Source organism: Anthonomus grandis, chromosome 4 (assembly GCF_022605725.1).
Source record: "Anthonomus grandis grandis chromosome 4, icAntGran1.3, whole genome shotgun sequence".
Classification (NCBI taxonomy): Eukaryota; Metazoa; Arthropoda; class Insecta; order Coleoptera; family Curculionidae; genus Anthonomus; species Anthonomus grandis.
Genome location: NC_065549.1, coordinates 36,542,126 through 36,558,675, shown reverse-complemented (window position 1 = coordinate 36,558,675; position 16,550 = coordinate 36,542,126). Strand labels below are relative to the sequence as shown.

General features: G+C 32.0%; 1 protein-coding gene across 1 annotated transcript in view; it reads left to right on the top strand.

Moving 5' to 3' along the window:
* Nucleotides 1–16,550, top strand: part of LOC126735679 (uncharacterized) — a gene marked incomplete at its 5' end in the record, with an annotated part of 345,800 nt that overhangs the window by 258,242 nt on the left and 71,008 nt on the right. Inside the window, one exon of the mRNA XM_050439744.1 lies at nucleotides 6,891–7,161. Coding sequence (XP_050295701.1) covers nucleotides 6,891–7,161 — 271 coding nt within the window. The remainder of the gene's footprint in view (nucleotides 1–6,890; nucleotides 7,162–16,550) is intronic.

Below are 16,550 nucleotides of genomic sequence, written 5' to 3'. Positions count from 1 at the left end.
AATCTAAAGTTTTATAGGGTGATCAGTTCAGTTACATTAGTTTCTACAAAAGAAACAAACAGGTAATTTCCTCCTATACTATTGATAATGTTAATCTTAGGTACACTGAAGTAGTACACGGCCCTTGGTATCTTTTTTGATGAACAATTGAATTTTAATACCCATGTGAATACTATTCTTTATTAGCTTCAATTTTTGTATAAATTTACAATACCAAAAATCCTCAAAACAGTGCAAACACACTGCTACCAAAGATATATAACATTTACGGTGTGTTACCTTAACCAAACTAAAATATAATATAATATTGAAAGATATAGAAAATCAATTAAATCTTCACAATTACAATTTAACTAAACACCAATTAGAGAATAACAAATCACAAGATTTATTATTTACCTATTCTAACAAATAATTTTAAAGTTTTTCTGAGAATTGTTGTTGAGTCCATGTGTTTAATAACTTCTGGTAAACTATTATATGCTATTGCAACTTGATAAGTCGGATTACGTAACCTTATATTAAATTACTAAAAAAATACTTCTTACTAATGTTACAGACATAAGTATTCTACTAAACTGAATTAGCATTCTCTATAGTCTTGAAAGCCTAAATTATTATTCCCTTCCAAACAAATAGGGAAGAAGTCATGTCGAAAAACCGCCGCGCCGAGCCAACTGCACGGGGAAGTTTTCATATAAATTTTAATGTAAATATGAGCAGAATTCCGGATTCACAAACGTATAAATTTCGGGAGTGTCATAGAATCCCTAAACGTATAGCAAACGCATACGCCGTTAAAATATCAAATTTCATATTCCAAGCTGCCCTGCCTAAAGTTCATTAAATCAGACGGATGAAACGTAAGAATCGGATTATGTAAGTTTACATTTCTGAGTTGCAGATGCGGAAATTTAAGCGCAATTTCGTGTTTTATATGTAATTTTAACAGCGCAGATTTAATACAACATAGATGCAAATAATTACTTCGTAGAAAAAAATTAATTAGAATGATAAGTTAGTTAATTTACAATATAAATATAAATGTAACCAAGCTCAGGTAATAAAAAATAATAATAATTATTCAAAAGATAAATACAAAAATCAGAAGATATCAGAATGATAATTGGTCAGGCTAAGCTTAAAATCACAAGTTTGAAAAATCAAAAGAAATCAAAACTTAGTTGTAGTTCTTTTTGCATGCTTCTGTTTGATGAAGTTTGGAGATTTACTACTGAGCAGAGAGTCACATAATGAAATTCTTGATTATTTAGAAATCTATAATGAATGTACCTGCAGAATTTACGTTGAAGTTTCCGACCTTTGCATATGAAAAATATAATTAAGGTCCAGGCAGAAGAGATATAGATTTCTCTAGGTGGGTTCCGACAAAATAAAAATATAAGACAGGCGCCAACTTGATTTTTCCTATTGCAACATTGAATAACTGCGCTATTTACCAGTCGATTTGGACGAATGGACAATATTTATTTAGGATATACAATGTCATATATTGCAAATTAGGTCAAATTAAAATATCGAGCAAATGACCGCCTTCATTCGAAACACAAAAAGAGGTCTTTTTTCGGGCATTTTGCATAGTATTTGACAACATTTCAGGCGTAATAGCAGAAAGTTGTTTTATATTAGCCTGTAGTTTTTTCATACTCTTCGGCTTGCTAGCGTGCATCTTACACTTTAAGTAGCCCCACAGAAAAAAGTGCGGTGTCGTCAAATTTGGAGAACGATGAGGCCAGTCCGCTTTTTCCAAGTCAACACCTTTTTTTCAACACGACGCGGCCTTGGAACTTGCTCTGCAAAAACTTTGGCAACGTCTTGTTGAAAATAAAAGATCATCAGAACATGTTTACGCATCTTTTTACGAGTCTTTTTCATTAATTCAACAAGTTCATTAAAGCATCGCGGACGCTTTCGACTGGGACGCTGGCGAGGAGCTACAGACCAGTATTCAAAGAAATTATTGGCCAAGTTAACACCCTGTAGCTTAATAGAGTTAATATTACTAGACTTACAAGGTTTCTGGCACTACGTATAATTAATCTTAGCAATTTCAGCGATTAAATTTCTTCCTTTAGAAAATTCAATAACTTTATATTTCAAGATCTATGCAACTAGCCTAAAGTGGTAGATAACTGAGATTCTCCTGAAGTTCGGGCACTACCAGAGCACATCGCTTTTTTGAATAGCAAATAGGTCAGTCTTAAATCAGCCAGAGAAAATAGGTGACAAATTACTGTTGTTAAAACAGTGTTTAATGTTATTGGCCCAATGTTAGTGGACTCCATATGCCAAGACCAAGAAGTTTATTAGGTATTTTGGATGTTCCTTGCACGATGCTAAGGAAATTGCAAGATTGTCCAGCTTTGCTTGGCTGCATTTATATATTTACAATCATTTTTTTTTAAGTAAAACTTCTTTACGCACGCTTTAGTTGGGCAGTAAGCCGGCGAATTCGTTACCAAAAGTGTGATCGGGCGAGGCGAATGGTAGTTGAGAAGGAGATATGAATTAGTGGAGATAGAAAGAGAGAGAGTTACCTACGGTTTGTACATTACTTTAGGAGCAAAAGAGAGCCGTGGGCGCGCACATTTTCTTTCTCTCTTCCTCTCAGTGCATCACACTGACACTGATATCTCAGTCATCACACTGTAGGAGCAAGAGAGAGCAGAGCGCGCGCACATTTTATTTCTCGCTTGCTGTCAGTGTATGAAATGAAGAAGTTTTGCTTCAGTCGTGTGGTTTCAAGCGCACTTATTTTTTTTCCATAAATTTTTTTGACACATGTTGCAAATAAACTATTTTGAATTTGAATTGAATCAAATATTAAAGATATAATTCGCTTTTAACCTATAGAGACTAGATTCAAAGCCGTGATTCTACACCATTATAATGTAAGATAAATAAAGATAGGTCATTGGCCAATTACCCTGTTCATTTAAAGTTTTAGGAACTTTATGGCATTTATATTGTTTCTCGAAGTAAACTTTTGGTGTTTTTTCTTCACTTAAGATGAGTTCGATTGATTATTGACCCATTTCTACCGTCCAAAGCGTAAAAGTGCTTAACTGAATTTTTTTTCAAAATTGAGTCTTTTACATCAATGGATTTGTTATGCAATTCTACATGTCACTCTTCTTCTTATTGTACAAAAATGCAATCGATTCAAAGTATATTATGTATGAGAGAATCAATACAAAATACAGTAAAACTTAATTTTCTCAGATTTAACTTAAATGCAGTTAGCTACTTTTATGCTTTATACGGCAGATTTACTAGGCATCCCTTGGCATCACAAACTTCTGTGACTGTTCCAACAAAAAAATCGTAAAAACTATTAAATGAAATAGTACTAATTATATAGTCAGCATGCTGAGCTTCCTAAAAACATCTACCTAACTTCTTATTTTACAAAAATCAGTTAGTAACAAAAGATCCACAGATAGCTAACTTATTTATAAACTTCTTTCAATCTGTATATTTCCCCAATAACAACCATCATTATGTACCCAATTATCTCATAAATAGCAACAAAAACACAAGTATTTATCTCTAAGATATCCACAATTGATGTTTTTAATGGCATAAGTGAGCTGCCAAGTTTACTTCTATCCCAGATGAAGTTCCTGACTTCCTATTAAGAGAGTGTGACTGGACCATTGTAATGCGGTTATTTATGTTGTTAAGCAGATCGCTAGAGACCTCTATGTTTACTTCTGAATGGAAAGAGAGTTATATTGTCCCCATATAACAAAAGATCGGCAGAAACAAACTTGGTTTGCAATAAGTCAGACATATTAAATCAAATGGGTTTTCCTTTTAACTAACTTTTCCAAAGCTACATCACCAGATACTTTTGGACGAGCTGATTGTTGTTGGTCTTCATGCCAGTTTATTGAATGGATTAAAAACTCCTTATCTGGACATCAGTTAAAGGATCAAAATAAGTTGTCATCTATCTGACAGTGTAATAGTATAATCTGGAGTCCCTGAGGGCGGCCATACTTCTCCACTTTTTTCTCAGCATTTTCGTCAATGATATCACTTTCTGGTTCCTAGATAACAATGTTAGCAGATAAATTAAAGTTTTGGAGACCTATACATAGCTTTAAAGACCAAGCATTATTGCAGAATGATCTAGTGAGACTAGAAAACTGAGTCAGTGAGCTGTTTCCTGATATTTATTTAGTACCTCTTGTATATGAATATTGAATTACCATTTTCACATGAAGGTGGTAATATACATATAAACTCTTAATTCTTTATAGAATACCAAAAATTGCTAATTACCTGCTCTCAAATACCGACATTTATTTTTAAAAGGGCTAAAAGGCACAGAAAAATTACAATTGTTACAGAAGGAGTTAAAACCTCTTTACATCTGGTTAATTGGAGTATTAGTACTACTACTCATACTACCCATAATTGATGATTTATAAAGCCATGACTTTATTTAGGAGCATTAAAATTTAAAAAAGTCAATAAATTTGGATGATCAAATCAATCAAGCAATTATTTAACTTGTACAGAATCAAAAATTCTTGCTGCCTTCTTCGGGATGCTAATGAAGGGATTTCCAATAAAATACACCTCTGGTCATAGGTGAAGTCAAAAACATCCAAATGCAACTTACAAGAGTCATATTTAAACACTTATTTTGCACCTTCTCAATATCTTGAATGTGAATATCATAATTAGTAGACCACACTATGCAGCAATACTCTAAACAAGGGCGGACATATGTATTTTACAAAAGTTTCATAATTTCAGGAAAAAATCTTGGCTATTTCGTTGTACGAAACCCAGCTGTTTAAAAGTCTGCTTTCTGATCAAACACGACACCCAAATCTTTAGCTTCATTTAAACTAATGAGAGTTGCATTATCAACATTATATGAAAAGAATAGGTCACTACAGGTATTAACAACACTAAAGGTATTTAAAAGAAACTCATTTCGGTTTTGCCATTTTGCAATTTGATGCCTTTCGCATGTAAATTCGAACCGGACAGTGCAACTCTTGGGGCACCCTAGAGGGCACTGTTTGGCCAAAAAGTCATCAATTGAGACCCTGAAATCTACCAAGTAAAAAACATTCAACCCAATCCAGAACTGGTCATCTAATCCCCAAATGCTTTAGTTTCCCCAGAAGTAAAGAATGGTTCACTTTATAGAAACTTTTAGAATAGTCAGAATAAATACTGTCCACTTGAAAGCCCAATTCTATAGACCGACGCTAACGAGTTTTGGTATTCCAACAGGTTAGTTGAGCGGCGAGGGCAAAAGCCATGCTGTTCTATAATCATGATTCTTACACACGCACTGGAGAGCAGTGCAGAACCAAGTTTATTAGGGATTTTTGCAAGTGTTGACTATACGATACCTCTTTAGTTTGGTAAATTATCTATATTGCCTAATTTAAAAATAGGGTAAATTTAGGTGTGTTACCAAAATGAGAGGAAAACTCCTATTTTCAAAGGCAAATTATATAGAATAAAAATAGGGTTAGCTAAAGTGCAACAACACTACTTTAATAAATATGGAACAATTCCATCAGGCCCAAAGTTTTAGGTCGGAGATGAAAAAGAGCAGAAAAGGTATCAGTTAATCCCACTGAAAAACTGTTAACATCTAAGGTATCAGAAATACCACCATTGCTTCATATCAAAGTGGCAAAATGTTGACAAGAGTAAACTGATTCAAAGAACCTAACAAAAAGGTCAGCAACTATTTTCCCATTGGAGGCAGTATCTTCATTTTGTTGACTAATAAGAAAGCTCACCATTAAATTTCTTTATATTTGCCATGTGCTTTCAAGAGTTGTGGTTGTTCTGTAAATCGTGATCCCATTTTGCTATTATGGTTATTATAAGTATTATAACAATTTTGATAAAGAAGCTTGCACTTTGTTCTAAGGGAAGAAAACTGGGAAAAACAAAAAGGACTACCTGTTACCTTATAAACATGTATCTTTTTTTTGTGGATGGTAGCTCTCCGGAGTTTTGGAGAGAACCAGCTTGAAAAATTACCACTTTTACAGTTTTAATAGGAATGTAAAGGTTAAACTCATAATAAATACAGTCATAAATTCTTTGACAGGCAGGATGTAGTCCCAATCCAGAGATGCAAAATATTTGTTGACAACTTGCAGATTAGCATTTCTAAAATCATAATATTGTACGTTGCATTGAACTTTCTTTTTATTATTTATTTAATAATACATATGAATTTAAATCTTTGCAGACAACACAGGAAAAAATAAATATTAGAACATAAAAAAAGTGTGCGCATTTTATATTTTATTGTACATTGAATAGAAAAACTTTTTTGAGTAATTTGCAAATTTAATTTCATTGTTGAATTTTCACAAATAGTGTTTTCCCTATAAAAGCCCCGAAGAGAAATTCCATACTAAGTCTTTTTATATATATTATATAAGAAGATTATAGTATAGCTATAATACTCACAGATTTGAGACAAAAAAGAACCAAGTCCCTCCGTATGTTACGCCACTGGCCATATTTTAAAAAATTGACAATTCACTACAATAATCTGCATGCGAAATTTAATTAAAATTGAGCTGGTAGTTTAAAAGTTATGATAAATAAGCAAATAATTATTTTTAACTTTAACACCTGTATCTTTGTTATAACATTTCTGAGAAAAATTTCATAATGATAGTCTATTTCTTTTTCAATTCTCTATCACGTATTAAAATTAATGACGTTTGAACTGAACCACCCTGTACAGACAATAAAATTCAAAAAGAAAGACAAACTATTAAGATTAAAAAATTAAAAATAAGAAGATCCAATATTCCATGTAATATTATCCTCAGATAAACATATATTAAAGATTTATTTTTATTTTTTAGAACTTTAGGTCCATTAAAAGATGAATTTGCTACACTAACCACACGACAACAAGCAACAGCGCGCAGTGAATTACGTCATAAGAGGACCGCTTCAGAAGCCGCTCCATCGAGTGCAGGAATCACTTACGATGGTCAACTAACGCAGGGCCGTCCAGATATTTTGCCCGGAGAATATGATGCAGCTGATGGAGCAGAGGGCTACGAAGGAGGGCTTAGGAGAAAAGATTCAGTCGCTAGGATGACATGGGATGGGATAAACTACGTTGTTTCGGTAAGGCGTCCTATAGTATAAATATTTTATTAAATACTGTTTATACTACTGTTCGTAGAAGTTCGACTAATAAAACCACTGAATGCTTCTAAAACATACAATAAACAGAAACATAATTTCTCTCTCTAGTTGCTTCATCATTGCTGATGATTGTGCTCTCTTCCTATACGTTCGACTAGCTGTTTTTATTTTGTTGGATTCTCTGCGTCTACAAAATCTTGATAAAATGAGCGAGCCGTTTTTTATTGTACTTGATCGGCATCTACCTCTTGCTCTCTTACCCGGAATATTCCCAGATATAATAAGTCTCTTTAAATTATCTTCGCCTCAGGGCTATATGACCAAAAAACTGAAGAAATCATTGCAGGCAGATTGATGATAAACTGGTTTTTATTTTCAATTCATTTAAAATAGAAACGTTAGTCCAAGGTATTCGCAGCATTCGCCTCCAACATCACTTTTTAACACCGTCAATTTTCTGACGTTCAGAAGCACGAGTCCCAGTTTCAGCACCATATAAAAAAATAGGGTAGACGAAGGTTTTAACAAGTCTCATTTTTATTTATTTTTTTTCTAAATCGACCGGCTTTTCATATTTTGGTTATTATGGCGCTTTGATTATGTGCCTTTGTACTTCTGTCTCGCAGCTTCCATTGCTGGTTATGGTAGAGCCTAAGTAGTTGAAACTGTCTACTAGGTCATATGGTATAGAAGGTCAGTCAATTAGAAAATGTTAAATCTATCGACTATACATTTTAGTTTCTTTTTTAATTAATTTTTAAGCCGCCTTGATTGATGTCATATTCCACTCGTCTGAGAAGTTCTACCATTTCTTCTTCTGTCGCTGCTATGAAAGTGATATTGTCAGCAAATCTTAAGTTGGTGATTTTTTATATATTAAGTGAAATAAGAAACTTTATTTACTTAATGTGAAAAAATTGTCGAACTCTAGGAAAGGTGTGACGACTAGATGTGAAACCCAAATCGTTTGGTTTAGTTTGTTTAGTTGGTACCTAGGCCTCCGGATTTAACCGTGGTAAACTTTGGTTAATGGGGAAGAGCATTAACCAAATGGAATTTCGAAAGAGCAAATTGACTTCATAGTCTTTATTCGTGCAATGTTCTTAAACTCAATTTGTGGAATATCAATGACACTTGATTTGATATTTTTATGATCACTGTAAGCCCAAAACAACGTTCCCTTAGAGAATCTTAAAAATTTTTATGGTATGATGTGACCACCATGCAAAAACAAACATTTATGTTTATGGCATTAACATTTAGGTTAATAACTTGGCACAAATTCCTTATTTTGTTAATAAAAATATGTTTTTTTATTAAATATTTTTCCTAAGTATATTATTGCTGAAAACTAAACATTTTAGATGCATATACGAAAACGCATATACAAATACGCATTCTACGCGATCGATGCGTACTCATACTTTAAATCGAGCTCCGACCTTTCTGTATTTTTTCCTGCTATATTATGAACTATAAAGTTATGTTTAGTGTCAAAATAACAGTAAAAAAGTGAACTATATAGTGGTGTAGTTTGCGAAATCAAAACTGTTATCGTTTTTTTTATAAACTTAATTTAAAAAGTATAAACAATGCCGAGTTAAGAACAAAATACCATAGCGCTTGCTGTTAGGAATCCCATTGTTATCAATGTTGATGATTCTCGTATTGTGTCACGTAGTATAGCCCAGTAGATAGAAATAGACATTTTTCGTGCATTATGAGTGACGATGAGGATACAGAAATTGTATGTTGCAGGAAATGTAAACGAGATGTTCAGGATAATGAAGACGGCATTTTTTGTGAGGGAGCTTGCCGTTCTTGGTACCATTGTTTGTGTGTCGGAATTACTGGCTCCCAATATAAAAAAATAACAAAAGACCTGGCGGACATAGTGATTTGGATGTGTCAAACATGCAAAGCTAAATTGAGAGAAATTCAAAAAACAGGATAATAAATTGGATCACCTGACAGAGAAACTCCATCACATGCAACAAAATATTAAGGCTATTCACGATAACATGCAAACTCACCAAGCAAAACCTTCTTACGCAAATGTTATCGCCGATACTAAAAAATTCCCAACTAAAAAGATACCCAGTCTTCCGCAAATAATTATTAAACCTATTCAAGACCAAAATTCCAGTAAGTTAAAGAAAGATATGGAAAAAATTAATCCTGTTGATTTGGGAATTAAAGTTTTGAGCAGAAAGAATCTAGCTGACGGAAAAGTCATTTTAAAATGTCCGTCTCATACCGACACCGATACTCTAACATCTGCTGCCAAACAAATTCTGGGTCCAGGCTACGAAATAACTAAAACGACATTAAAAAACCCCAGGATAAAAATTCCTGGATTTAAAAAGGATATAACGACATCAGAGACAGAAAAAATAATTAGAAAACAAAACCATTTAAAGGATGAGGACTATTTTAAGGTGACATATGTAAAATCATTTGCTACAAAAAATACGAAAACTCTATTTGCAGAGTGCTCGCCAAAACTATTCACTGGTTTTATGAACACTGGAAGGTTGTACGTAGACTGGGAAAGGTTGCCGGTATATGAAGATATTGCGATCCTGAAGTGCTTTAACTGCCAGCAGTACAACCACAAAAAAGACAACTGTCGCAGTAGGAAAGTGTGCTCTATCTGCTCAGCGGAACACGAAGAATCAAACTGCTCAAGATCTACCAAAACCTGTATGTATTGTGTTTCAAATAATAACAAATATAACACAAACTTCAATGTCCATCATGAAACCAACGACAAACTATGCAATTGTTACAAATATCAAGTAGAGAGAGCCAGAAGTAAAATAAACTATGGATAGCCATGGAAGTACTAGATTCGATGGAAGATGTACTGAGGGACGTTAGTCACAAAATAATACCGGATGATCTCAATAGCTGCATAGATTTAAGTAAGAAACTTTTAAACATTATACATTTAAATATTAGAGGTGTTAGGACTAATTTCGATAATTTATTGCTATTTCTGGATACTTATAATATAGAATACTGTGATGTTATAATCTTAAGTGAGTCCTACAAAATAACGTCAACTAATTGCTATAATATTCCCGGATATACATGTTATAAGTTTATATTGTTATAGAAGCTTATAGTTTAAGTTTATAGTGTTATAGAAGCCAGCTACAACTCTTTTGATGGTCTATTAATATACATAAAATCTCATTTAACAACAAGTTTCAGTAATATGGTACTAAATCAATCCAATATTACCTTGACAACTTTTACCATTAATATGAATAATATAGAAAATAAAATTCATGCAACATATAGATCACCCTCTTCAAACGTACGGTATTTTTTGGATGGATTAGAGGTTTACTTAGGGTCCTTAGCTGCTCATGAAGTTGATATATTTACGGGAGATATTAATATAAATATACTTAATAAAGATAACCCTACAAATAATAAATACCTATCTATAATGAGTTCTTTTGGCTTTAGACCTTTAATTATGAATATTACAAGGGAGGATAGTGGATCGTGTCTGGATCATATGTTTATTAAATATAACTCCAAATTTAAGAATTATTTAAAATATAATGCCTATATTATTGAACATGATATAACTAACCATTTGCCCACTATGCTTAATTTATTTAGTCAAGATAAACAAATGCCAAATGCAAACACAAGTAATGTTAATTCGGCCTGTAATCTTACCAACTTTAAAAAATTTGATTTAAATAATTTAAAACTACTTGCAAGTAACATAAACTGGGACTATGTATTTTCCTTTGATAATCCCATACCAGTTTTTGATTTTATAATTAACTCATTAATATCGATTATCAAGCAATCTGAATTAATTACAGTTCCAAGCAAAAAATATAAAAAACTAAAACCCTGGATAACTTTGGCAATTATAACGTCAATTAAAAAACGAGACAAAATGAAAAAAGAACTTAAAAATAATTTTTCCAATATAAGACAAGCACAATATAAAAACTATCGAAATACTCTAAATAAAATAATAAAAGCGGCTAAAAATTAATATTATAAAAATAAAATAAATAATAATTCACAAGACCTAAGAAAGCTTTATAAAATAATAAAAGATGCTACAGAAGGATACAAACCAAAAGAAACAATTAATAAATTGAATATAAATAACTCAATTATTACAGCTCCGGACGAAATAGCGAAACAAAGTAACAAGTTCTTTACTAATATTGGAAAGAAAATGTCTGAAAAAATTCCTAACCCCACACAACCGCTTAATTCAGTACCAAATTTACAATTTTCTACGTTTCTTAAACCTACAAATAGTAATGAGCTTATAAAATATATTAATAATTTAAAGAATCGTTGTTCAGCGGGGCCAGATGATATTTTTACCTCTATCATTAAGTTATTGCATACATTCCTAGCGGGCCCACTGGCACATGCTATTAACCTAATTTTTAAAAAAGGTGTAGTCCCTAGTATTTTAAAAGTCTCACATGTTACACCAATTTTTAAGAATGGCAACAAAGAAGACATAACAAACTACCGACCTATAAGGGTCATATCAAATATAGCCAAAATATTTGAAAAGTGTCTTAACGAGAGATTGGTTAATTTTCTTACTGCCAACAATCTCTTATCACAAAATCAATTTGGTTTTATCCCGGGAGTAAGCACGAACGATGCATTATTTAATTTAACTAGCCATATAGCACAAACACTTGATGATGGAGATAAATGTTTGGTATTATTTCTGGATCTGGCTAAGGCATTCGACACGGTGTCGCATACCATACTCCTTCAAACATTGGAGTCATATGGGGTGCGTGGCTCTGTGTTGGATGTCTTTGCCAGCTACCTTTCTGGTCGAACGCAGCATGTAAAGATTGGAAGCGTTATTAGTGAGGCGGAAACTATAACATGTGGAGTACCGCAGGGAACCGTCCTGGGTCCAACACTTTTTAATATATATATTAATTCCTTGTGTGAACTAAACATACTAAACGCAAAAATTTTTGCATATGCAGATGACACCGCCATTATTTTTTGGGGAAACTCGTGGTTTGATGCTAAAGAAAAACTTAAGGCCGGTTTTGAAGTTGTAAAAAATTATTTTGACACATTTAAACTATCACTTAACATAGACAAAACTTGCTATATGGTTTTTTCACTAACCGAAGCGAACCGTCCGGATTATAGTTCAATAGAAATAAACAACACATCACGAATTAAAGAAACTAAGTCAATAAAATACCTGGGTATAGTAATTGATTTACACCTAAAGTGGGATCAACATGTGCTATATTTGCGGAATAAAATAAGAAGTTTAATTCCAAAATTTTATATTTTGCGTGAAATATTAAACAAAAAAATAACTATTATGACATACAAAGCATTTGTTGAACCATTACTTGCCTATGGGATATTGGTGTGGGGCGGTATATATTCTAGCAATCTAGAACAGCTAAGGACTAGTCAAAACTATATTTTTAAAGTTATTTTTAAAAAAGCAAGACTGTTTCCAACCTCTTACCTTTACTCTACTAAAACCTGCAGTATTCGTGCAATGTACGTATTGTCTCTTTGTAAATTTACTTATTTAAAAGATTGGAATAAAACAAATTTTATACAACACAAACACAACACTAGGCAAAACATTAACAAACACTTAAAAATACCTTCATCAAAAAGAAATCTCAATCTCAGATTTGCCACCTATTTAGCACCTAAATTTTACAACCTAATTCCACTAGATATCAGGAATTTAAAAAACAAAAAACTTTTTAATAAAAATGTCAAACAATTCATTTGTAATAACTTAAGTCTTTTTTTGAAGTTTCTCTAATACATCAATAAGTATGTAGTACGCTATTTTCGTGTAAAATAATTAAATTGTTTTGATATTTACATATTATATAGATGCCAATTTTGATCCAATTCGTTATACAATATTTATTTATTGCACACACAGGTATGCTTACCTAGGTGCAATTTAAACCTGTAAGAATTTATAATAATAATACAAACTGGAATTTTTGAGTTAACCTCCGGTTGGCTCCGACTCTAAATCTCCTAGATTCTGCAGAAGTTTCAGTTTTAGAGCGAGTTCTTGATGTATAATTTTTGCTACCGCATCGTGTCTCTCTTTGTATTCCGGCGCAAATATTTGGCAAACTCCTGGATTGTATCAGATGTTTGGCATCCACATCTACATCGGTCATGTTCAATAGCTGGATCTTTTGCTATGAACTTTAGATAATTACGCGTTGGAACAACTTAATCTTGGAAGGCTAAGAGTGAACCCTCTGTTTCGGGAAACATTACAGAACATTGGCCTGCTCGATCGCCAGATTTAAATACTCTAGATTTTTGCATTAGTTTTTTCTTAAGTCCTTAGTTTATTCCACTCCCGTCGAAAATGTTGATGACCTGAGGAATCGAATTATAGCCAGCTGTGAAATCGAATAATAAGAAATACATTAGGAATATTTGCGCGAATACGAGAATCAATGAGGTGAAGAGTTGAATCTTGTGTAACCTCTGAGGCAGGTAATTTTGAACACTTGTTGTAGCTTTGCGCCTATTTAAAATGTTGGTATTGTTATTTTCTATTATTGGTCTGGTTTAATGTTGTTATATTATATAGTTCTTGATAAAGTATTACAGAAATGAAAAATACGCGTCAAGATGTTTTTTGCATAAAAACGGCGCCACATACGAAAAAAAGGTGAGACAATTTTTTTTTGTCACAAATTGAACAAGGAATTCAAAAATTATTTTAAATTTAAAATATCTCAGTGGCGTACCATTTTTTTCTTAAAAAAAATTGAGAGCATTACCCGTATGCGAGCCAATGGTGAACATAAAATTCTTAATTGCATGTCAAAAAATGCGCGATAACTACCTCTTGAAATCCTCCAAATTTCATTTGCATATCTCGACCGGTTTCACAGCAATAAATAAATCGTCAATTTTCGAATATCGATATCGAAAATTGACGATTTATTTATTATATATAATCGAAAAACTTTAACACCCCGTATCTCGGAAAACGAAGCATTTGCGGACATACGTTTATGTAGCAAACTGGCATTATTTTTCCATGCAGAATCACCCTCTAAAGTTTGTCGCGCTCATTTACTAACACCCTGTATACCGGCGTATTATAATAATGTATGACAATTTTAAGAAGTAAAATATCGAAAATATCAATATAAAGACAGAAGTAGTTGTGGATAGAGTGCTCTCCGTTCAGCCACTCTTCCCCTTGTCTGCAACACTATTCCTTGACACACCTTTTTACCATATCCCCTATGGATCTATAATCAACATTTTCACCAAATCAGACCGAAAACCTATCAAAACTCCAGCCCAAACCATCAAAGTATTAGCTCCTGGACTATTTATTGCTGATATATGGTGTTTCGCCGCCCTTAAACCAACATACTTTATATGGTATTGTATAATTTTTTTTTAATCCGACTTTGTGGCTTTATATAAAAGGTCTAAAATCATATTTTTGAAGTTTAATATTTAAAGGAAATTGATGAACAAAGGGGAGTTTCAAACGAAGAAAATTAATTAGATTTCTCAATGATAATAAATGGCAGTATTTTAAACGGGGATGATGGGTTCAAATTTACATAGTAATTGAGAGAGAATACTTTGGGTGATTTCATTAAAAGTTCGAGATTCCCATGATGGGGTAGACTTTATATTAAGAGGTTAGAAAGTGCTAATCGCGGTTTCTTTGCAGCGCGTTTATTATTTGATAGACCTGAAATATTTTAGTTTGTTACAGTATTTTGTTAATTCAATTTATTAATGGCAATTTTAATATCAAACTAGCCTAAATCGACAGCTTCGATCGTGAGGAAGTAGAATGAATTATCGACTTGCTTTGCAGCGTTATTCAAGTACTACGTACAGAAAGTCGATGTAGATTATAAAATGTGAGTTTAAATTATATTTCATTAAAGTGTATACATCTATTCCTATGTTAAAATGGTAACTATTTATACTTATACTAGCAAGCTTTAAATAATTAAAATTACACGAAATTTACATTATACCCACAGATAATAGCGTAATAAATTACGAAATATGCATATATGAAAAAAGGAATACGAGTACACGGCAATTTTTTTATAAAAAAATTCTTTTAGACGTAATCATTAGCTGCTTTTAAGTATTAAAAAATAGGTCTATGTATATATTTTTATAGAAATAATTTGAAAAGCTCATCATTGTGCTTAAAGGGAACGACTAACAGCTATTGGTGTTTCTAAAAGGTATATGGAAAACTTAATTATGATCGTAATTGACGTGGTGGAATAATAATTGATAGACATTGGATTAAATTAGGACAATTAATCTAATTATTTTATGTTTTTTGAAGAAAAAAGTAATCTGAAACCTATCTAGAGTAAGTATACCAAAATGATTGCGTAGCAGATTTAAGTCATTGCAGACAATGTTAAAATTGTCTTTATAAGATCTAATCAAATTAAATCAATTTTACTGATGGACAAGGCCTTTTGCAAGTTATTAGATACAATTTCATGTAGTGTTACTTTTAATTATTAGCCTAAAATAATTAATAAAATTTAATGTCATATTAGTTTTCTTTAAATTATTATCCAAAAATTCCTTATTTAGATTTAATGATAAAACATTCGATTTAATAAGTTTGCTTAATGCTGAATACCGTATTAAAAATATTATGAATCAATTAACCGACAGATCAGCATACTGTTCGGTCCTTGTAAGCAACAGAATGTAAAAAAATAAAATTAAAAATAATAAAATTAAAAAAAAACAATAATAATAAATAGTGGGTTTTTTGACATGTAGGGAATTTTAAATAGTTAGATGTTTAATAAATAAGTGGAGGGAGACTGCACGATTTTCATTTTACCTTTACCTACTACTCCACTGCAAGTATGTACTATTTCTTCACAATTAACAAAGAGATAAAAAATATTAGGAAAACATCAATAAACAAATAATCCTAAATAGTGATTATTACAGGCTTTTATTTTCTATGTTATACATATCTATATTTAATTTATTTACCAGAAAATTGGCAAGTCTTGAAAATCTAGGAGAATTATAACCACAATTAGTACGATGATTTCTAACGTACATTAAATTATTATTTTTCTAATTGTTGCGAGGTTTACTTAACTCTATTAAAGAGAGACATTCTGGAGAATCTATAAAACTATTTAGCAGTTTTTTTACAGAATACACAAGTCATGCTTATCTCTGCTTTGCAAGTTTAAAAATCTTTGAAAATCCTCATAATTAACCATATAGGGATTTTAGTTTAAATGCAACATGTTCTAGAAATCTCCGTTGCATCCTCTCTAGTTAATATTGATGTTTAT